Genomic DNA, 23793 nt, shown 5'->3' on the forward strand with positions numbered 1-23793 from the left:
GGCACCAAGAATGGATTTTGATTTATTTTTTGCTTTTCAGCATCCTTCTTGTTTGCAACATAAGGGAAAATTCTATACAACTATACCCTGGAGCAGGGAGAGGGGAAAGACAAATTGGTGTAGTGGTTAAGACACTGTAATCTGGAAAGCCAGGTTTGACTCCCCACTCCTCCACATGCAGCCAGCTGGTGACCTTGTGTTAGTCACTGTCAAAGCTCTTTCAACCCCACCTGCCTCACAGTGTCTCTGTTGTGGGGAGAGGAAGGGAAGGTGATTGTAAGCAGTTTTGAGATTTTGAGTAATAAAAAGTGGGGTACAAAAACCAACTCTTCTTCTCTGTGACGGGAGCCTCTGTGCTCTCAGTGGCTTTTGGAAGCAGGAAGGAGCAGGGACCCTGGCCAAAGGTGTACCCAGGTGCTAACTGAGTTCTCTCCATCGTCTTAGCAGCAGTGGGAAGCTCAGAGTTCAGTTGTTTAGAATACTCATGCTTGTGTCTCCACGTTTTTGTAACACAGCTTAAGATTTCAAAAATTTTAAGCAAAATAAAGGAATGGCAGGAAAAGTGTATGGGGGGGCAATTCAAAACAGGATGTGTAAAGCCTTTAAACAGCCACCATAGATAGGATACCATGACAATCTGATGAAGCAGCTACTAAACTCTACAGGAGCAGATTCAAGTGGGCAGCCGTGTTGGTCTAAAGTAGCACAACAAAAATTGAGTCCAATAGGACCTTTAAGACCAACAAAAATTGATTCAAGGCTTGAGCTTTTGAGTGCATAGCAGCAGCATTGGCCAGCAGATGGAGCTAGCCACTTGCTTTCTGAAGAGTTGGACTCTCATCTGGCATGATATGTGGGCCCAAATGAGAAAAGCACTGCTGCATTCTTAAAATCCATTTTTTGGCATCGAGTCCCATTGGGAAGGGGTCAGCTTAGTGGCCCTAATTTGAAACTGGCCTAGGTGGGTGTACCTGATGGGAAAGCTGATACTTGTGGGTTAAAGCTGAGAACTTCTGTGCCTCCTCTCCTCTCAGAAGGCCTCCATTGCTACCAAAGTTCTAATGTTCTCAAAGAGCAGTCAGTAAACCTTCGTTGGCAACAGGAATGCTTGGCGCTAGGAGGTCATGTGACTGAATGTTGCGCTAGAAGATGAAATCCTTGGATATAGAAAGCTAGCAGTACAGGGAGAACAGATCTGGCCCAGCTTCTTCCCTAATAACACTGGGCTTTGTAGGTGTTGTGTTGTTCATTTTATATGTTGGGATGAGTATGCCATTTGCAGTCCTGTACAGAGCTAATAAATGGAGAGGGTTGTATGGGGCAGTGGGAGGGGGGCAGATATCATCTACAGCAGGGGTGGGCAAACTGTGGCCCTCCAGATGTCCATGGACTACAATTCCCATGAGCCCCTGCCAGCAAACACTGGCAGGGGCTCATGGGAATTGTTGTCCAGCCTACCCCTGATCTACAGCCTGGTCCTTTAAACTGGACAGCTGAGGGAACTGAACCCAGAACCTTCTACATTTGCAGCCAAGGCTCACTAAATCACACATCCTACATGTAATCTTCTCTAATCTACACCAGTCTCATAATTGAAATTCTGGCAGATAAAACTTTGGGATGCTTGTTTTCTAACAACTGGACTATGGTACAGAATACAACCACAACTGAAAAGATCCCAAACGCAGTAATGCAATTAACTTCCCACCACTACCACAGTAGTAAAGGGCCCCAGGTGTAAAAGCCAGGTTGGCAATCCTATAGGGCAGTGGTTCTCAGCCTGGGGGTCGGAACCCCTTTGGAGGTCGAACCACCCTTTCACAGACTTGTGGCAGGGCAAGCAGCTTCACTGGGGGGGGGCGCACCATCTACACAACAGCCTTGTGGGGTAGATCGAGATAGAGCGTTCGCCTGTCTGGAGTAGCGGAAGAGAGCGAGATCAGCATGGTGGGACAAGAGGCAGGACTGAACTGAGAAACTCCAGGAAAAAAAACAATTTATATACAATCATGAACAATGGATCTTCATGTCATTGGTCAGTTTGGGTTCAATTTCTGGGAAAGAACACTTGCATAATTTTATGGTTGAGGGTCACCACAACATGAGTAACTGTATTAAAGGGTCGCTGAATTAGGAAGGTTGAGAACCCCTGCTCTAAAGAGTTCCTTCAACAAAGCTGCCATCCCTCCAGTCAAGTGTGTGAGAGGGGAAATGGGAGAGTCTGCCCTTTTTGCAAATAGCTGGTCTATTTCTGCTGATCTTGTGGGGCTGAAGTCTGTTCTCTCAAACTGGCTTCTTCAGGGCTGGTTTATCTGTCTAGCACATGTAGCCTGTCCTATGAGCCCCACACTTCCAAGGCCCCTGCACAATGCCTCCCGCCCATGGATCAGGGCCATACCCTCTCTCCTCCCCCCTTTCCCCTCTTTTAGGACACCTGGAGTGACACCCCTTTCCACTGTGGGGGGCCCCTCTGCCCCAGTCTGGCTGCTCCCACCGAGATTGTCCTCTACTAGGGCCCCTGAATCCTTAAATTGGCTCTGGTGCTGTGGGCCCTGCAAATCCTTAAACCACTCCTGTGGTTCTTGCGTCCTTTGGACCCAAACTCCAGCCTCCTAATCACATGGCCCCTGGGGTTTTCCCTGCTCTAATCCACTGGCAGCTCCCTGCTCATTGGGACTGACTTCTAAGTGAGCGTGCATAAAATATATATCTTAAGAGTTAAGCTAAGAAGGCCACAGTCCTTCACTCAGGCCCAAGGCCTGCCTAGGGCTGGGCTGATGCACGGAGGGGGGGTGGCGGAAATCCATATCCTGCCGCAATTGAACAGTTAATTAGAAAGACGCGTGGGCTGGTGAGATGGCTTATTTAGAGGCAAGAAGAAACCTGCCGCTTGCTACCGGCTGACGTGTGGTTGCTTTTCTAAGAAAAAGGGAGAGCTGGGACGGCGGTGGGGGGGACGGCTTGTCACGGAGAGGGAATCCCCTAGGTCAGCAGGGGAAGCTGAGGAATTACATCACTGGCTTATCATTGGGCCAGCCGGTGCTCGGGCGATGCTCTTTTGTTTGGGTTGCATTCTTGCAAGATTCTTGCCCCAAAGCATTTCTCCGCTGATCCGTGTCTCTGCCCTCCCAGCTGGAAGGGGAAGGATGTGACTCTATTGTGGGAGAATCTCAAGCGATCTGAAAGGAGGGCCCACCCAAATCTGTCGGATCTTGGATGTTGTTTCCCATCTTTATCTGCAACGTGTTGGCAGTGTGCACGCACTCATGACTCTGATTCACCAGATAATTCCTTTTTTGTCTCTACAAGCCGGGGTCACGCAAAGCTTATCGCTGGATTCCACATCAGTCATGTCATATGTCAGGGAGGGCCTTCCTGGGAGAAAAGCAAAGCTGCAGATTCTTCATAGCATTCCTGGGCCCTCTAGAATCATTGTGGTTGCTAAATAAGCTACATTATCACCACCATCACCGATGCACCTGGAGGTTTATAAAGTGCAGGGACCTCATCAGACTTCAGAGTTTTCTTGGGAGGTTGACAAGGGAGGCAAGGGAAAGTACTTATGCTGCCCAAAACTCTGGAGGAAGAATGGGTAAAAAAAATGTAATTGGTAACTATTGTGTGTGTCCCTGATTTTAGGAGCCACATTTTTTGGCAGAGGTGAAGATAACATTTGCAGATGAGCAGGAGAACAGATGCAAAAGCAACAGGAGAACGCAAATCAGTGTCCCTGAATGCCATGCATGTTTACTCAGGAGTAAGTTCCACTGATTGCAGTGTGGCAAAGTATGTATAAATAAGAGAAAGTTTGAGTCCAGCGACTCTTACTTCGGACCAACAAAGTTCCATTCTGGGTATAAGCATGCACACTTTTTTGGATACATTGAACAGAAGTCACCAACCTCTAGGTATTGGATTAGGAGCCTGTTGCCAGGAAGGGCTAATTAGAGTCAATGAGTAACTGAGCAATAACTATAGCTGACTTAGTAAAGTAACTGAGATTGGATTAAGGCAATTAGTAAGACCTGTGAATAGCAGCCAATCAGCATACAAGCATAATAAAAGAGTTTGTAAACGGATGCAAGAACTGGATGACAGAAGAACAAGAAGAAGAGTTGGTTCTTATATGCCGCTTTTCCCTACCTGAAGGAGGCTCAAAGCAGGAGATCAAACCCAGCTTGCCAAATTAGAAGTCCGCACTCCTAACTGCTACACCAAAGCTAACATGTGTAGTGAGTTAAGAAACCAATATTTCTGTTAAGCCCTGGGAGTTCCATTGTCCTTAGTGTTGTAATAACTTGTAACTTAGCAATAGGACAAAGATTATGTATCTCAGCCTACCCCTTAAATACACATTGGAAATCAATTTGCTTCTATGCTATGCAGAGAACTGAGTGGAGGTTAAACCTTTCTACTAATTTATTCTATTCAAAACCAACCCCTATCTGTGATGTAATTTTTTAAGCCAGTATATAGCTGTATAGAGGATTCTTTTTTCCCCTTTTAAAATAACAATGAGGTTGGGGTGGGTAGATTTGAATAACAAAATTAAATGGAGGATGGTTAAACTTCCTTTCCCTGTATGACTCCAAGGTAAAATTGAGGCTACTCAAGCTTACAATTAAATTTGTTGAACAGGCTTAAGATGTTTGGATTCATGCAAGCCTCTTTGGACCCTTCTTTTAAATCTTTTTTTAAAAGACTCAAGACTAGAGATTGAACCAAAAAGACTGCACAGAAGAAAATGAGTTCAGAGGGAAGAGTCTGAAAGAAGAAAGAAAGGTGACATGTTGACAGATGGACCATGGAGAACAAAAGAGACGGGAGGATCAAAGGTGAAGTCAAGGCTTGTACCTAGAAGAGTGGATAAGGCTGTCAGTGGATTAGACTCCAGGTCTGGGAGGAGATTTCAGGTTTTTCACACTGAAGTCTTGGATGGAAGTGAGTTATCCAAATACAAAATATCAAACAGGCAGTGGAAGAGTCAGGGTGGGAGGGAAGCTGCGACATGGAGAAACAGGATTGGGTTCATCACAATGTAAGCGGGGGGTAGTCAAACTGTGGCCCTCCAGATGTCCATGGACTACAATTCCCATGAGCTCCTGCTAGCATTTGCTGGCAGGGGCTCCTGGGAATTGTAGTCCGTGGATATCTGGAGGGCCGCAGTTTGACTACCCCTGGTATAAGGAGTACTTAAAGCTCTGCATGCTGTTGCTGAGCAGCCTTTTTTCAAATTACACCAGTGATCCAACATGCTGGTTCACACTGAAGTCCGCAGCTTGTCCTGGAGGGCCAACAACAGGCCACAGAGGCCAAAGCCTTCCCCTGGTGGTGTTCCCTGAGACTTTCAGAGCTACATCTGGATATGACAGTTCAATTTAGTCACTTTGGCTAGTAGACCTGAATCTGTCTCATTCCCTTTTGAAGCTATGCTGGTAGCAGGGATGCCACTCCCCAGGCGGGAGCTGGGGATCCCCTGGAATTATAGCTCATCTCCAGACTAAAGACATCAGATGGCTGCTTTGGAGGGTGTGCTTCATATCATTATAGAATCATAGAACCATAGAGTTGGAAGGGGCCATACAGGCCATCTAGTCCAACCCCCTGCTCAACGCAGGATTAGCCCAGAGCATCCTAAAGCATCCAAGAATACTCCACTGATGTCCCTCCCCACCCAAAATCCCACCCAATCCCAGCTCCACCCCCGAAGTCTCCAGGTATTTCCCATCCCAGAGCTGGCAACCCTAAGCCTGGTAGCCATTTCTACTTCCATTAGCAATGAGTTCCTTAATCTGTTTTGGGCATGTGCATGTTTGGCCACCGAACATTTCAGCACAAACTCCACTGGGTACCCGAGGTGGGGCAGCCTTCCTGAATCAATGAGTCCACAAGCTAGATGTCTCTCTGTGCCCCTCCCCTGCTTCCTCTCCCACTGTTCAGATACACGCAATGATATTTTATTTCAAACATTTTATCATCGTTCTTTTTAAAGGCTCTTTAGGCAAAGACTATAATTATGTCTTGGAAAGGGGCTTGCATGTTTGTGCAGCAAATTAGCGTTCAGCTTCACAACAGGTCAGTTTTGGGTTATTCTGTCTTAATCTGCCTTGTGAATTCTTCCTTTGGGGGTTTCAAGTGTCCATTTAGGTTGTTGCTTGCTTGCAGTCGTCAGGTGCAACCACTAAAGATCCCTCTATGCTAAAAAAGCAGACTTAAGCAAAAGGCAGAGAAAGAAGGCTGACAACTGAGCCCTCCCATTGGCCTAACTAATCCTGTGCTATTTGGTCTTTTGGGCATGAGCTATTGAAAAGCTCAAGCAATGGCCTTTAGTCTGGTACTTGTTGACTTTTGCTGCCCAGCAGAACAGAAAATAGAACAGAGTTGTTTTCTGTTACCCTAGAGCAGGGGTAGTCAAACTGCGGCCCTCCAGATGCCCATGGACTACAATTCCCAGGAGCCCCTGCCAGAATGCTGGCAGGGGCTCCTGGGAATTGTAGTCCATGGGCATCTGGAGGGCCGCAGTTTGACTACCCCTGCCCTAGAGGGTCGGATCAGGACCAATGGGCTGAAATTAATTCAAAACATTTTTCAGCTAAACATCCGGAAGAAGTTCCTGATAGTTAGAGCGGTTCCTCAGTGGAACGGGCTTCCTTGAGAGGTGGTGGGTTCTCCTTTGGAAGTTTTGAATCAGAAGGTGAATAGCCATCTGACAGAAATGCTGATTCCCAGATTGTGAGGAAGAGTTTGTCTCTTGTGGCCCTTCCTTGCATACCCAGGGATTTGCTGATTGCCACTATTGTATGGTAGGTGAATTTCCTCCAGGCCAGGATGGGTTATGGAGATTTTTGCTGGGGGGATCACTGGGGCATGAAATTGGAGTCACTGTGGGTAGGCATGTAGTTGTGATTTCCTGCACTTATGCAGGGGGTTGGGATAGATGACCCTGGAGGTCCCTTCCAACTCTATGATTTGATGATTCTTTAAAAAGAATACCTTGGCATGATGCATACATTTTAGTGAAGACCTTCTGAAGACAAAGATTTATAGTCCCTTCTAAACAAAGGTAAATTTCAGTGTGTATTTCTGAACTCATAGGATTAGCTAGGTCTGCCCAGCCAAGATTTCCTTAGGCTCAAAAGCATGATCTCAGTTTACCATGCGGAAGTAGAACAAGTCCTCCTTTGGCTAACATACCTGTGGGCATGGCAGAGTACTTAAAGGAGGTCAAGGGGTGTTTAAAGGAAGTTGTGATTAAGAAAAATGTTCTCTGCAAGCAGGTAAACATTTGTGAAATTAAAAATAGCCACTCTAATCTGACTCCTGCATTTCTGACATTAACCACACTGGCTCCAGGGTTCTATAAACTCCTGCCAGTTATGAGAAAATGAATGATTCTCTTTCCTTTGGTAGCCCCAACAGAAAATGTCAGCCACACCCAGCAAGGAAAGCTGGCTGTGGTCCTACACGCTATGCTGTTTCCTGGGAACAGATTCCTACGCACACGCACAAGTTGCAAGGGTGGGAAAGGTGCCTCCATGTTATATTCTTGCCAGCATGACTAATGGCTGCTGGGAGTGGGTAATTCAGAAAATGGTGCATGTGAACATATGAAGCTGCCTTATACTAAGCCAGATTATTGGTCCATCTAGCTCGGTATCATTTGCCAGGGTCTTCAGCAGAAAAAACTCCTTTCAGACATCGGCGACTAAAGTTCTTTAACTGGAGATGCCAGAAACTGAACTCGGGACGGTCTGCGCACCAGAGTATGCACTTTGCCTTGGAACTGTGGTGGACAACAGGAACTGAGCATCCACAGTCTCTGCAGAGAAAGGTTTCTGCACTTCAACAAAAAAAAAAGCTGTAGATGTTTTTGAACTCATGGCTCTGCAGCAGCATAGGTCAGATATACACATGCACAGGTGATAACTGGAATAATGTCGCAGGAAGCAACCTGTTTTAACTGGTCCCCATCACTCTGTTCCAATCTGGGCTCCCTTTTGCAGTTAGAAAACCTAATCATCTTTCTTCTATTAAAGAGTCACTTGTCCATTATTGTATAAAGTGTTACGAACGTTGATGAGCATTCCGTTACTTTGATTTTTAAACATACCACCTTAGGTGTCTTAAATGGAAAGTTGGCAAATGAATTTTTTAAACAAATAAATTCACCCTACTTTCCTCCTTCTAATTTGTCTTCATGAAAGTTTTCCTGCAAGTTCTGCCTGTAGCAAGCAAAGCACTTATACAACTGAAGAACATGCGGTTGTGTCTGCTCAGGACATGACTTAAAACGCGGTTCTGGGAAAATGGGCAGGGAAAGGAAATGACCGACAGACAGACAGCTGTCGATCCTTTAGCCTTGAGAGGCGTGATCTGCAGCAGCAGCACTCTTTTCTTCCACCCATGCTCTGAATTGTGCAGCGTCGTGCGGGTGACATTATTCCATCTAACATCAAACCACAATGTTGCGCCATCTGACTGGGCCTCTGGATTCTCTGTAGTCTTATCAGTGGAAATGATTGTCAAAGGGGTAGAAGGAAATGCACAAAGCTGAGTTATGATTTACCTGGTTCGGTGATTCCATGAAAAAGACTGGTCCGTAAACAAAGTGAATTTGAGGAAAACTGTGAGATTTGCCCTTACGGTTGTGTCACTGGAACTCAGCGTTGTATAGGAGGCAGAGTGTCGGACCAGGATCCCCAAGACCAGGTCCGTCTTGTTGACAGACTCTAGATATGTGAAGAGGAGTAAAGCAGCAGGCTTCTTAAAGAATAAAAGTTTTATTTATGAAGGGAAACAACTATGCATAGACAGAGAGGAGAGAGTCCTGACTATCTAACTGTTCTAACTATCCGAAGAAATCACAGCTTACAATATAATGTTATAATGATATTGCAGTTATCACCTGTTGTTATCATATGCTATCTGTATCTTTCTCCTGTTTCTTGTAAACTGCCCTGAGCCTTCAGGAAGGGTGGTATATAAATATAATAAACAAACAAACAAACAAACAAACAAACAAATAATAATGAATAAATAAATAAATCATTGTTTGTTGGTCCAACTGCTTTTCTGGGGCAAGCAAGGAGGAAGAGTGCATGAATGAGCAGGAAGTTTCTTATTGAGCCAATCAGGAGATTGAAAATCATCAGGAATTTCCTATTTTAACTATGAAGAAGAGTTGGTTCTTATATGCCGCTTTTCCCTACCCGAAGGAGGCTCAAAGCGGCCTACAGTCGCCTTCCCATTCCTCTCCCCACAACAGACACCCTGTGGGGTGGGTGAGGCTGAGAGAACGCTGATATCACTGCTTGGTCAGAACAGTTTTATCAGTGCCGGTGAGGCCAAGATCACCCAGCTGGTTGCATGTGGAGGAGCGCAGAATCGAACCTGGCATGCCAGATTAGAAGTCCGCACTCCTAACCACTACACCAAACTATGCTAACTAGGCATCTCCTCTGATGTCCCCTGCAGGAAACTCTTTATATTTTGATCGATTATACACCCTGCAGATCTTGTATATTCCAGCACATATATCCATGAAGCTCACTGTGTGACCTTGGAGGCAATCATTGTCCCTCAGCCTAACCTATTTTGTAAGGGTTGTAAGAATAAAATAGGGGAGTGGGAATCACGTACACCCAAGCTGCACTCAGCTCTTTATCTATGAACGCCCTTAAAGCTATGGATGCCCCCAAGGCTTTATTTATTTATTTATTAGATTTATATATCACTCTCCCAGCAGGCTGATGTATACCATATTAAGAGCACCATAAAATAATTAGAAGTTAAATAAAATTTCTAGGAATTTGACATTTAAAATTAAATTGGAGGTAGATCTGGGTGTCTAGTCTAGTCCAACCCCCTGCTCAATGCAGGATCAGCCCAAAGCATCCTAAAGCATCCAAGAAAAATGTGTATCCAACCTTTGCTTGAAGACTGCCAGTGAGGGGGAACTCAACACCTACCAGCATCATGCCAACCTGCAAGGTTGCTTCTAGCAAAAACTGGAACTGATGTAATGATTTCCAGGATGACACTTTAGAATTCGCCCCAAACTATGGTTTAACCATAGAGGTTTGGAAAACCCGTGAGTATAGCCTCTGATATCATGCCATCGATTCTGTTTTTTCACCGGAAGCGACAATACGCACTGCCCTCGGGCTATGCACCTGCCTCTGTCCCCCTGAAGAATTATGGGGGGAAAGGTCTGTAGTGGAAAGCAGGCATCAGTGGAAACTGCCAAAGTGATCCCAACCCTTTACATCTGCCCTGTAAATGCCTGGCCAGGGAAGTGGTTTTCCCACCAAATGTGCCCATGTTCTTGAAAGATCTTGCGTTCCTGTGAAGCGTGCAGGCTCCTTCCTTCCTCTAGTCCTTCCTTTGCCTTGTGACACTTTACAGAGCCATGAGGCAGCAGTGACGTGTGCCCGAGAGCCAAGGAAGATAAAAAAGCCACAGGGCCTGAGTATTGGGCAACCACAGGCCCTATTTTTACATCCAGTTCTGTGTAGATGGTTCTCCCTTCCATTTATTTTGTCCTTTTCCAAGAAAGATAAAGGAGAACGTCTGACCTGAGTAGACCCCCTCCCCCCCACCCAAGTTACTTCCACCCCGACAAATGCAGGGTTTCTCCAAATGCTGACCATCCTTACACTCACTGGTGACACAAAGGATATTTCTTTCTTGGGTGACTAAATGGAATAAGAAGCATGCTGTTAGAAATGTGCTAAGATCCAACTCCAAACACTGTCCACTTTAAAATATCATAAATGTTTCAAAATTCAAACAGTGTTCTTTCCAATGTTTGGGATCTGCTGGGATTTCAATTGCCTATGAATGGGGATGTTTTCTCCTTGGTTGTCAATAATGGGACTTTTCCATGTTCTGTCTACAGTGTTCTGGCCCCGTCCTCAGCGTACCTCTCACATGTGGTCCTAAAAGATCAAAAGCCTGAATGCTGTGGAATGATCGTTCTCAGATGGTTTTCAACCCGAGCAGCTCACAAGACCAGATGTATCAACTTGCCTAAGTTCGGGTGAAGCCTGCCTGAGAGAACCTACCTTAGTTTGAGGGCTAAGGGGAGGTGCTTTTTCCATCCCAATTTCCACCCCTAACTAACAGAATTCCTTCTCCCCCAACAGGTAGTTGTTGGCATCCCTGGACACAATCCTGAAAAGCTTCTGAATTAGGGTAAACAATTTGATCTGTGAAATATGACATCCTTGCTGGTTTTCTATTGTCTTGTATTTTAAATTTGATGTGTTGGCCACTATGAAAGTTTGGGGAAGAGGAAATGCAAGATATAACGACAGGGAAGCAATAAATGAATGAGATCTGACCTTCTTGGCTTCTTCCAGGCAATGCAAGCTGCCTCTTTGTCCAAATGAATATGTTATTAGCAATGCACAAGTTTCTACTCCCTCTAATTTCCTTTTGCACTTAATGTCATTTAATGTTAATTCCTCTGCACATTTTCTTCCATATACAAGATTTTAAAATTTTTATTTAAAACATCTATCTTCCAGTCAGAGGATTAATCAGAGAGGGAAGGAAACCGGAGTATCACCAATAGATATTCTAATGAACATGAGCACATACAAGCACATATTTTAAAAGGCATATTCCAAATCTCCCCCCTAACAAAAAAGTAAAATAGGATTAAGGATGTATCTAAAACAAAGGATTGCCTTAGCAAATAGAAAATATTTCTTTCCATATAAATTGACACATCAGATTCCCCTCTTTCTTTGGATCATGTGGTGAACTAGGACCAAATAGGATTTAAGGGTGCCTCAGACCCATGCCATGTTGACCTCTTGGCCTTCTAGAAAAGCAGGAGCAATACTTTCTTAACCAAGCAAGCTAATCTAAATTATTTTTCTCTCTGTTTTCCTGCTGATATCAGAGTTCAGAAGAACTCAGGGAAGGCTCTTTGATCACACAATGCTGTCAAAGCAAAGATGAACAGGTCTGTAAAAAAAAGGCAGTCTCTTTTCAAGAGTTAAATAATCTTTTATCTGCTGTACATTTCTCTGAAGAAGAGCACAATTCGAAAAGCATGGATACTTTTAAGCTTAAAGATTTGACCCTCCAACACTGCAAGGGTGAAAAATCTCACCCCATCTAATCTGCTTGTACCACCTGTTTTTTCACACGAAGGACTACTGTCCTGAGTGCTCTATATTGCACTTTATTGAAATTCTCCTTGTCATTTTACCTCTGGGTTGGTTCTTCTATCCCTAATCCATTTAACGGCAGTGGAACAGACAACATAGATCCCTTCACGATACCCTTCCTGACACCCTGGAGAATATTTACCTCACCACATATAGATAAGCTCATATAACCAATCCTAGTTTACTTTCTCCCACAGGTTTTCTGAGGGAAAAGCATAATCTCTTATGAAAAGGTCTAAGGTCAAAATACGGATGCCAGCCTTCAGGTGAGACTTTGGGATTTTCGGGAATTACAGCTGATCTCCAGACTGCAGAGATCAGTCCCCCTAGAGAACATGGCTGTTTTGGAGGGCAGGCTCTATGCATCATACCCCATGGTGCTCTCCAGGATCCATTCCCAGATCTCCAGACGTTTCCTAACCTGGATCTGGTACTCCTACTGCTCCATCCCTTGCTGGTGATCATGAGGGACCTGCCAACCCTAGGTCAAAAGTGTGTGATAGAGGCACACTCTTGCCCTTAGGTGTGTGTATCAATCTTTCTCAACTTTTTTACCGTTGAGAAACCCCAAAACATTCTTCAGGCTTTGAGAAATCTCAGAAATGGTGCGATCATGCAGAATATGGTTAGGAAGCATAGCTGTATACACACACATCTGGGGCCCCTCCCCTTCCCATCCCCTCCAGGTCCATCATCGGCCATTTTGGGAGGGGTGGATGGGTCAACATGACCATATATGGTCATATTTCCCAATAAATGTTTAACATTTTTTAAAAAATGTATAAAATTAATGAACCCCCACCCATTCTGGAAACCCTTCCATGGCTATCAAAAAAACCCAAAGTTTCATGAGACCCTGGTTGAGAAAGCCTGATATATATACACACACTCATCCCACCACTTGCTCTGCTTTTTTGGGGAGGGAGAAGTTCTCAATAACCTGCATCCTCAGTTTGACTAGATAGAGTAGTAAGGAAAAGAAAATATATGTAAACCATCATCAGGAAACCCTAGAAATTTTAGCTTGATGAAGGGGCAACTAAGAACTTAACATCGAATGATCAGTAGTTAACTGATAATCCCAGAATTTCTTGGTGTGTGGGGGAAGCAATACAAAGCCAATCTATGGTGTTGCTTACGGCCTCCAAAATACTTCAATATGTGTCCACTGAGAAGGGAAGGCAGCCTAGTACAGTCCGATCTCTTCAGATCTCAGTAGCTAAGTAAAGTTGGTACTTGGCTGGGAGGAGGGCAACTGCAAACCATCTTTGCTTCTCCCCTGCTTTGAAAGTCCCATGCTGGGGTCACCATGTCAGTCGTGACTTGAAGGAACCTCTATGCCTATGTATTCAATAACCATTCAGAGTGGAACTTTCCCACTACTTATATCCTATTGCAGTCCACTGAGGCCTAAGGTGACCAGATTGTCCCACTTTTGGAGGGACATCTGGGGGCACCTGGCAAATTGTACCTGTGTTGAAATTAAAAATATATATATATTACAATACTATTTTTGCGTTCTATGAAAAATTTTGTTGCTCCATATAGACCAAATTTTTATCAAGAACCCCCCCTCCTCCCGGTCAATGGTGTCTCGCTTTACCAATGTTGAAATCTGGTCACCTTAACTGAGGCCCCCCAATTTTTCATCTTGGGGATAGCAGTTCCTTGGGAACAACACAGAAGATGGAGTAAGGGTCTGCAGTGAGAGGAGAAAGTCAGCCAAAATCCCCCTAATCTCTTCCGAAAACTTAAACGCTCCTATGGTTTTGGAACTGTATGAGTGGACACACGCAAGTGTCTCTTTCCAATGTGGTCTCCCTGATTGGAATCAACAAACCTAGGAAATGGAAAGGTGCTCCCCCTTACATTCATATCTTCATTTTCCATTAGCAGACTGGGGCAAAGGCACTATCTAGAGCAACTGTCGTCATGATTTTATCACCCTCTTTCGACATCAAGCCAGTAGATCACTGCTACCATGGGAAGTGGGCAGCATCCTTCTCTGACACAGACCACTAAGCAACCGGTGGGAGGTTATGGGCAGAATCCGGAAAAGAGATGAGGATGATGACCTCGAGGAATTGAAAGACAGGGGGAAGGCATCACTTCCTGCGAGAGACCGCACAGTTGAGAACTCATTTGGGGATCACTGTTTGCGAAGCTTCTCTTTTCCTTTTATTATTAATTTCCACTCCGCAGGGCCACACCCTGCAGGGGGGTTGGCTCACTGACATGTTGAAAAAAGGACGCTTCTGCCCATGGCTGAGCCATTTCGCAAAGGAAGTGCTGAAACTCTGTACAGCTTGCTGCAGAGACAGGGCTCACTGGTTCGAGCATGGTACAGAAGTCTCTGGCACTTGGTATGTGATGGCTCTAATTCGCCAATTCTCTTTGGTTTCTGAAACGCTGCTTGACTGTCTTATTTTTTCCCAAGTACCACTTCCCTATATGTACAGCTGTTACGGGGAGGGGGGATATAGGGAAGGAGAGAAGTCTCTACCAGGCCATGTTTGTAAACTTCACAGAGGAAACTGGCCTTGGAAGGAAACAGGATGCTGGACCTCTGGTCTGGTCTGGCAGCTCTTTTTTCTTGTGAAGGTGGTGTACTAGAGGGATCATTACCTAGAGCAGTGGTCCCCAATCCCCAGTCCGGAGACCGGGACCAGTCCATGGATTAGTCAGTACCGGGCTGTGGCTCCTCCTCATCCTCCTCCCCGGCTGCTGCCTCGGGGGCTGCCCTGCCACTCTGCCACCAGCTCCCCTTTTGTGCTCTCCAGTGGCCGCCATAGCTGGGGTTCCTCTCAGTGTGGCACTGTGCAGCTGCAGCTGGCAGGGGCGCCGGCGGGAAAGCAAGCGGAGCAGGGGCTCAGGCGGTAGCGACGTCCCTCGGCAAAAGACTACCCCCCCCCAGGCCTCAGTAAAATTGTCAAGCGTTGACCTGTCCCCGGTGATAAAAAGAATATTTACCTTTTTCTATTATTAATTACTACTGTTGTACTGTTGTTGTTGCTATCGCGGCCTAGTTTTGCAAAGTTCTGCTTAATCCTTTCAAGACATAGTTGACCTAAATAGGTGATTCACTTGGGCTGGATCTTCAATAATACTGAGATTCAGTTTGCTAAATTCAATATCTTTATATCTTGTAGTAGGGTTTTTAACTTTCTAAATTCAACAGTGTCATCAATGTTGTGGGTTGAAAAACTTTACCAGCTGAAGATTAAATTGGCCTTTTTAACACAACGATTCATGCGAGGGACATTTCGGGAAATTTTTAACATAAAATTAAATGAAAACTGAATGTGCAAAGACAGAGAGTTTATGTTCCTCTCCCCAATTTTCGACTTAAGACAGCTTGGTGTAGCAGTTATGACCGGCGGCCTCTAATCTGGACAGCCGGGTTTGATTTCCCGCTCCTTCACATGCAGCCAGCCGTTAAGAGCTGTTCTTGCAGTCACCCCCAGTACTGTCAGAGCTCTCTCAGTCCCACCTACTTCACAGGGTATCTGTTGTGGGGAGAGGAAGGAAAGGCGATTGTAAGCTGCTTGGAGACTCCTTTGAGTAGTGAAAAGCAGGGTATAAAAACCAACTCTTCTTCTTAATTAAAATATAACCCTTGTTATCTATATAAGAATTTGCATTCATTCAAAGAATTATGCAGACAAACCCCCCCCCCCCCAATTTTCTTTATGATATGTATAGAAGCTAAAAATAATTGAAGGGAAAAACATCTATAACATGCTGGCAATTTCTGTTCTAGAAATTTACATGTTTTGCTTAATAGGTTTGATTAATTTATTCCAGTAGCAAGATCTGCATATGCACACACACACACACACACTAGAAGCAAACAAACTGAGAAAGTTGTTCCTGGATTTCGGTGTTGTAATTCAATTCCTTAATAGAAGGATTTGGCCTGCTATAAGTCTTCCAGGGTGGCAGTTTCACAGCGACTCTAATCGGCTTCTCATATGCTTCTTCCTTCACAGCATTGGTGCCCACCCTTATGATGGTGTGCCTAATGCTAGAGAATTCCAATGCCAGCTTGTGCCCAAGTACCTTTGAAGCATCGCTTTCCCAGACAGAACGGCTTATAATGCATATAGAAGATCGAACCAAGCAACTGTACGAGTCCTATGTAAGTAACTGCTTGACCACTACAGAACTGGTATCATTAGGGTTGCTAGCTCTGGGTTGGGTAATACATGGAGACTTTTGGTGGTGGAGCCAGCAGTGGGTGGGATTTGGAGTGGAGAGAGATCACAGAGGAGTAAAATGCTATGGAGTCCATCCTCCAAAGCAGCCATCTTCTATTCTCTACCAATCCGGTGGAGACACTTGACCTCCCTTGAGATGAGACACTAGCTTTTTTTTGGGGGGGGGGAAGGGTCAGGCGGGTATTCTAAGCAAGGGTCCCCAATCTTTTTGAGTCTCTGGGCAAATGTGGAATTCTGACACAGCACGTTGGACATAGCAACAAAATGGCTGCCATAAAATGGCTGACATAAGAGGCGGAGCCAGCAATTAAATTAGTGCGACGGTTTTACTTCAGCAACACAGTGTAGATCCTTGTGCTGTGGTAGCAGAAGCAGCTGCCAAAGCAACATTTTAAAATATCCGCACAGCCAATCAAATCTCCAATAGACATTCAGAAGCCTTGTTGGGCAAAATCCTTATCTGGCCCCAGGTACCTCCTAAAAACACTTGTTGGACACCAGAAAAGATATTGGTGGGTGCTGTGTGTTTGGGGATTCACATTCTAAGTTTTTACCAGTGTCATCCTAAACAGAGTCACCCCTTCTAAGACATTTAACTTCAGTGGACACGACACGTCACCCCAGTTCAAAACAGGAGCTTGCTTTAGGTAGTAGCTCCAATTGGTAGCTCATGATCTACCAGCAAGAGTTAACTGACCATTAAAGGCACTAAGGCAACGTCCTGGGGACCCAATGGCCTAGGCAGCCACTCTCTGCTAGGGCCAACCTGGCCCATGTGAGGGCCAACTCCTCCAAGCAAGCAGCCTGAGCTCTGCACAGCATGGGAACAGAGGCTCTTTTCCATCCGTGACTGCAGAGTAGCTAGTAAATCCCTCGCCAAAAGGACCCAGGAAAGATCAGTAACTCCCTTTGTGCTGCTTAGCAGATAGCTTCATTTCTGGAGCTTTCTAGTCCATATTTCTACAACAGCATTGCTGAGAGTCAGCTTGACATGGTGGTTAACAGCAGTGGCTTCTAATCTGGAGAGCTGGGTTCGATCCCCCACTCCTCCACATGCAGTCAGCTGGGTGACCTTGGGCTGGTCATAGCTCTGATACGTGCTGTTCTAACCAAGCAGTCAGGGCTCTCTCAGACTTACCATCTAACAAGGTGTCTGTTGTGGGGAGAGGAAGGGAAGATGACTGTAAGCTGCTTTGAGACTCCTTCAGGCAGGGGAAAGCATGGTATAAAAATCAACTCTTCTTTTTCTAGATTTGGTATAATGCTGAGATTTGGTATCATGCTGGAGAAGCTTAGGGTATTTTCCATTATTCAACTGTCCTTAAAGAAAATGCAGCTGCCCCTGTTGTAGAGGAAGAAGTCTTTCCATCAGGGACGTTTTGCCCATCTTCTCTACCCCATACCAGCTCTTGGGTTGTGGAGCTGAAGTTTTGAAGACATGTTTATATAAAGTATTTGCATTTCACCTTTCTCTTTCATTGCTTTCTAGCTGACTCATCAGGACCTGCATTCAATAGCACCTCAGCTTTGCCAGCGTAACATTTCTTGGTTTCCCAAGAGAGATATCACTAAGAAAACAGGCAGCATGTTGCGAAGGTTGCACAAAACACTGGAGCATATGGATAACTCCCTCACGGTCATCAGAGAGCAGCAGAAGCACCTAAACCACGAAAATGCTTTGCTACATAAAGAACTGAAGATGGCTCAGTTGTCTGTAAAGGGGCTTCTCCAGAACACCAGATGTGCCCTCATCCTACAAGGCCGGGTGCCGACCAGCATCCCTCCCCTGACAAGACCTGTGGACCGTAGCACCTTTGATGTGAAGATTGAAGGATGCCAAGTGCTCTGGAACTACTCCCAGTTCATCAGTCATTTATCCCAGGCCTTCAGCAGCAGACAGCTTGAAGGGACAGGCCGCCACAGCCAAAAAAGAGATGTCGACGAGCATGCTGCTACTTTGTGAATGACTCATCGCAAGTGATACTCAAACAGCCAACTAACAGCAACCAACAACACTCTTGAGATGTACAAGATCCATGAAAATGAAGAGACTTTTAGACAGGGCGGTTAAAAAATACAGACATTGATTACTCATATGCTCCACTCTCCTCCAAAGAGCTGAGAATACCTCCATCCAAGCAGCCTGCAAGGCCAGACCTGCTTAATGCTGACAGAACTGGAGGAGATATCTATACTATCTGCAAGGGAGCACTTCAACTGTCCGCGCTCCCTACCAAGACTTTTGGGAATTGTAGTTTGGTCATGGTGCTGATACATCTGTTATCCCCACCCCCCAAGGGTAGTTCCAAAGTTCTGGGGACAGGGAATAACTGCTAGGTTCCTTCAGGTTTGCAGCTCTTCGAAAGACACCCAATCCTTGCTGTGGGCTCAAAGCATTTGTCCTCCAGCTTCCCCACAGTTATGGAGCTGAAGCAAAAAGTAGGCTCCCTGCAGAGAAGTGCTAGACAAGCAAATACCTCAACTGTCAGAATTCTACTTTAGTGTCCCATGTTTGGAATTTTTACTCTGATAGTGAAACCCACTAAGAATCAGAAAATGGAGTTCTTCCTGAAATCTCATTCATTCATTCATTCATTCATTCATTCATTCATTCATTCATTCATTCATTCATTCATTCATTCATTCATTCATTCATTCATTCATTCATTCATTCATTCATTCATATTTATATACCACTGTTTATCTGATTATCCAACAATACTTGGGGGTAGTAGAGAGCCAGCTTGGTGTAGTGGTTAGGAGTGCAGACTTCTAATCTGGCGAGCCGGGTTTAATTCCCCGCTTCCCCCCATGCAGCCAGCTGGGTGACCTTAGGCTCGCCATGGCAATGATAAAGCTGTTCTGACCGAGCAGTGATATCAGGGCTCTCTCAGCCTCACCCACCTCACAGGGTGTCTGTTGTGGAGAGAGGAAAGGGAAGGCAACTGTAAGTCGCTTTGAGCCTCCTTTGGGTAGAGAAAAGCAGCATATAAGAAGAGTCTACTGCTGCTAGTTGGGAGTCATGGATCACCAAGGAAAGGATTGCCAGAGGTTATAGCAGGCCAGCATCTCAGGCCAGGAGAGGCTTTCGACCACCTCTGATTATTTCCCCTCCAGTGATTCAATACCCAGTGACCCTGCGTGACTAAACTACTGCAGGACAAACACTGCTTGCATGTGATTTGGACCGATGTGCTCGCTTTTCTGGCCTTTCAGTATCAGCTGGAGATTGTTCTAAAGGGTGGAATAATTCATTCCCTTTACCCATCAGTTAATTTCCCCATACAAATCAATTGAGAGCATTCATTTATATGGGAGAACTTAAATTAGTGCATTCAGGAACTAAATTCTTAGTATAATGCTGGAACATCCTGGACCTAGAGCATGGTGGCTTCTTTACCCTTTGAGAATACAGTAAAGATACAGTTTGCAGCTGGTGTGTTGCAGGGATGACAAATGCCTCCCCTCCCCAGCACTTTGCCTCAGTGCACCAGTTCCCTTTGGTGCCCTGCTTGTCCTTAGTGAATTTTGTTGTTCCTTATCTAGTGGCACTTTAAATATATTGAGTTCAAATTGTGACGCTTGAACTGTCAAAATGTGGGTTATATATTTTGAGTATTATTTATTAACGCGAGTGGTTTATTATTTTAAGAAAGCATCTTTTTGCACAGGAAAAAATCTATTTTAAAGTTAGCAAATTAATATTTATATATTTATATATGTTTGTATATTTTATACAAGAACTATATTAAAATATGGAATGTAATTATGTAATTACTCCTTGCTGCTCTGCAGATGGGGTGGAGACACTTTGGTGCTCAGTTTATTTATGTTTGGAGAGCAGGATGAAATAAAATGTTTTCTTGAAGAAAGAAGGGTTCCTTTTTTAATAGGCCAATGTATATAGGAACGAGTGTCTTATAGCCTTAGATATGGCGGCTGGTTTTAAACCAAAATGTGAGATGCAATAATATTCACCTCTCTTTCCACTCATCCCTACACTATGTCCCCCCTTTACCCAGATCCCGTGAGGATCTGGACAGATCTGGACAAGGATTTTAGATCACGACTACTGCACATTGTTTCCAGTCCCACCATAACATGGGATGGGCATCCTTTTCCTCTCTCATCCAATTAGGGTCCACAAAGTGGCAAACATTAAAACATTGAAAAAACTAAAAATACAGTAAAAATAATAAAATTCAACTAAAAACACATATACACACAACACTAGAAGGAAGGACAATACCATTCTTGGGGACATGCCTGACAAAACAAAAAGATCTTCACCTGTTGATGAAAGCCACTAAAAGAAGGGAGACAGACAAATCTCCCAGGGGAAGGAATTCCAATGTTTTAGCAGGATGCTAGTCAGGAGTCAGTGTTTCACATCACCTACTAGTTGATCCTTTAACTGCAGGTGCCAGGGATTGAACTGGAGATCTTCTGCAGGCCAACAGATGCTCTACCACTGAGCCATGGCCCCTCTCCAAATAACCCAATGAGCAATGTAATGGGTTTAAGATTTCAGAAATCTGAAACTAAGCAGAAATCTGGAACAAAGCTGAGGAAAAGCATAGGTAAACCATGAAGAAACACATAAAGGTGTTACGTTGTTCGGCAGCCAGCCCATTTTTCACCACCTGAAACTTGGCTAAATCTGCCAGGTGGCTTCAAGTACATGCAAAGACAGCAGAGTATTATTCTTCCTTCACCGTCATCCCTACCACCTAGCTGTCCCATGATTTCATCCACTTATGCTTTAGCTAGGAACGACCCTCCTGTTCATTGCCCCATGTTTCTGGCTACACCCCCTCAGAGGAGCTCGGTTTGCAAGGAGTGAGCCTGTAGAAGCAACTGAATCAACCACGCAGGTCACTTCCTTGTCCAAAACAGCAATGAGGGCTCCGACAGAACCGCACCCCGTATCCTGGGATCGTTCCCCTAAGACTCTCAGGAATCTTTTGTTGCCAAGCAGTATAAAAGAAGCAGTAGAGAGACAGTAAAGCTCCTCTAAGCCTCAATCCCATTGTTGAAGATAAACCAAAATAACGTGGGTGGAGGAAACACTTCATCTATTTCCCTTTTTCCATTCACAGACACAAAGATAATTATAGAACGGGTGGTCAGGACAGCCCTTTCAAGTCCTCACTGTGTTCTTCTGGGGCTCCTGCTGCAGAATGGAAACCAGACCGATAGATTGTTTTGTTCCTTTCAACCTCTCGGTTAAATACCAATAAAGCCTTTTTGTACGCTTGACAGAAGTAAAGTTGGAATCTCGTGGCTGGCTCTGAAACCAGAGGGAACTTGAAGCATTCTTCTCTTTGACACAATTGTGCCTGCCCTGCTACGTTTAAAATAGATGGAGAGAGAGAGAGAGAGAGAGAGAGAGAGAGAGAGAGAGAGAGAGATATGAAGGGTCCCTCCCACCTGATGCTTTTCAAAGGGGCTACCCAATGCAGGGACAACAGCTAAAATCTAACTTCTCTCAGGATTTTTGGGTGAGAAGTTCCATGTCACTCCTCAAAACTGCTTGGATTGTACCAGGGGGGTACCATTCCTAGGCCTATTCTGCACACATAGGATAATGCACTTTCAATGTGCTTTGGCAGCTGGATTTTCCTGTGCAGAACAGGATAATCTACTTCTAAAGTGCATTGAAAGTGCATTATCCAGTGTGTGCAGAATGGGTCCTGGATGAACAGATGTTCAGGTGACCATTCACTCATACAGTTATACTGGCGGTTCCTCCATGGGATCAAGAACAATGCAAAAAGCACCTTTCCTGACCCTATGAAGGAACTTGCACACTTACTAGTATTTATGTATATGTAGGGATGGAGGCACCTAGTGTACAGAGCAAACATGGAGAGCATGTCCATACATCTGGCAGCACAGGCAGTTTGTACGATTCCACTCCCCTGTACATGTGTTCAGTGCATATGAGCCTGCTTGCAGAGAAAGTTTGGACAGAAATATAAATGGTTTTGACTGCTGGAGAAGAGCTATTCTTAAGTAGATAATTTAGATAATGAAAGGGTGTGTCTGAAGGGTGTATCAAACGAAGCTCCTGAACTGGGTGAAGATCTACCTGTTGTTTCCTGTCGCATTGTGTATGAAACAGGCCTGAATCTCTCTATATACAGCACTGAAAGCTACAATCCTATTCATACTTAGTAGGGCTGTGTATGGTGCTTTCCCAAACAAACCAGGCAAGTCTCTGCCCCAAGGATACTGCAGTCTGAACTCTGCTTGCAGGAGAGAGCAAAAGTAAGGGAAGCATAATAGGGAAATGAGAGACATGGACTAGGCTGAAAAGAGATTACATTGAGTGAATTCAAGGAAAGAGAATGAATTGCGTACTTCAGCTTCATTTTCGTCAGATCCAAAGAATTGCTCCTTGACTATAGATCCATCCCAGTTAGTGCCTCCCTGGTCAAATTACTATGTTAAATTGCCTGAAATCCCCCCACCCTTTCCCATCTGCTTAAGGCACTCAGGATGGATTGGGCAGGCTTTCACAACTGCCTTTCACAACTGCCTCTGTCCCTAATTTCCAAACCTCCCCCGGTTACTTGAGGCAAAGAAAGGTGAGAGGTGAGTTCCGCTCTTGCTGAAGAATGCAGCTGGTGGGAAAAAAGCAGAGAGCCTACTAGCAATCCAATCCCACATCCCATTCTGCACCCGGCAAAAGCTGAGAATGAACGCCGGAATGCAAGATGGTTGCCTTATCTCAGAAAGAATTTGGCAGAGATGGGAAAGGGGGAAAGTGACATTTGTATGATTAAAGGAGTTGGGTAACCACTGGGGGGCATTTGAAGACAATCACATTTTACATCTCTAACTAGACCAAACTAGATGAGATTTGGGTAACCCATGACTGTAGCTCCACTTATTACCAAAATGTAAAATTAATCCATGGGGAGGGCTCAGACCAGGCTTGCAGTGCCAAAGGAAGGGAAGATTAACATAGCCCATGCAGACTTCAAGGTCCCTTCCCCCTGCTCCTCTTTGTCCCACAGTCTTGTCTCTAATCCTCTATTGTTTCTGTACATTGGGTATCTATAAAATGGGCCAGGTATGGACTATGGAGGCTTAAATGCCTCTTAAAATAAATCTATACTATCAGTGAAATATAGTGGTCAGAACGTCAGACTATGACTTCAAAGACCTGGGTTCAAACCTACCCCTGACCACAATGAAGTTCATACTGGATCCACACAAGAATTCACCTTTGGTCCTTTGCCTTTGCACGTAGGGATGCCACCCCTCAGGTAGGACCTGGGGATCCCCTGGAATTATAGTCTACTCCACACTAAAGAGATCAGTTCCCCTGGAGAACATGGCTGATTCAGAGGCTGGACTCCTTAAATCCCGTCCACAATGGCTCCATCCCC

At 44.9% G+C, this 23793-nt stretch overlaps 1 protein-coding gene across 1 annotated transcript; it reads left to right on the top strand.

The window, feature by feature from the left end:
• The first annotated feature begins 16186 nt into the window (after window positions 1-16186).
• On the top strand, window positions 16187-18548 carry LOC143822959 (leukemia inhibitory factor-like). Its single transcript, XM_077308688.1, has 2 exons — window positions 16187-16317; window positions 17886-18548. Exons 1-2 carry the CDS (start codon window positions 16189-16191, stop codon window positions 18357-18359), a joined length of 603 nt encoding a protein of 200 aa, XP_077164803.1. The 5' UTR covers window positions 16187-16188; the 3' UTR covers window positions 18360-18548.
• Window positions 18549-23793: the final 5245 nt, after the last annotated feature.

The sequence above is a fragment of the Paroedura picta genome, chromosome 13, assembly GCF_049243985.1.
Source record: "Paroedura picta isolate Pp20150507F chromosome 13, Ppicta_v3.0, whole genome shotgun sequence".
Taxonomy (NCBI): domain Eukaryota; kingdom Metazoa; phylum Chordata; class Lepidosauria; order Squamata; family Gekkonidae; genus Paroedura; species Paroedura picta.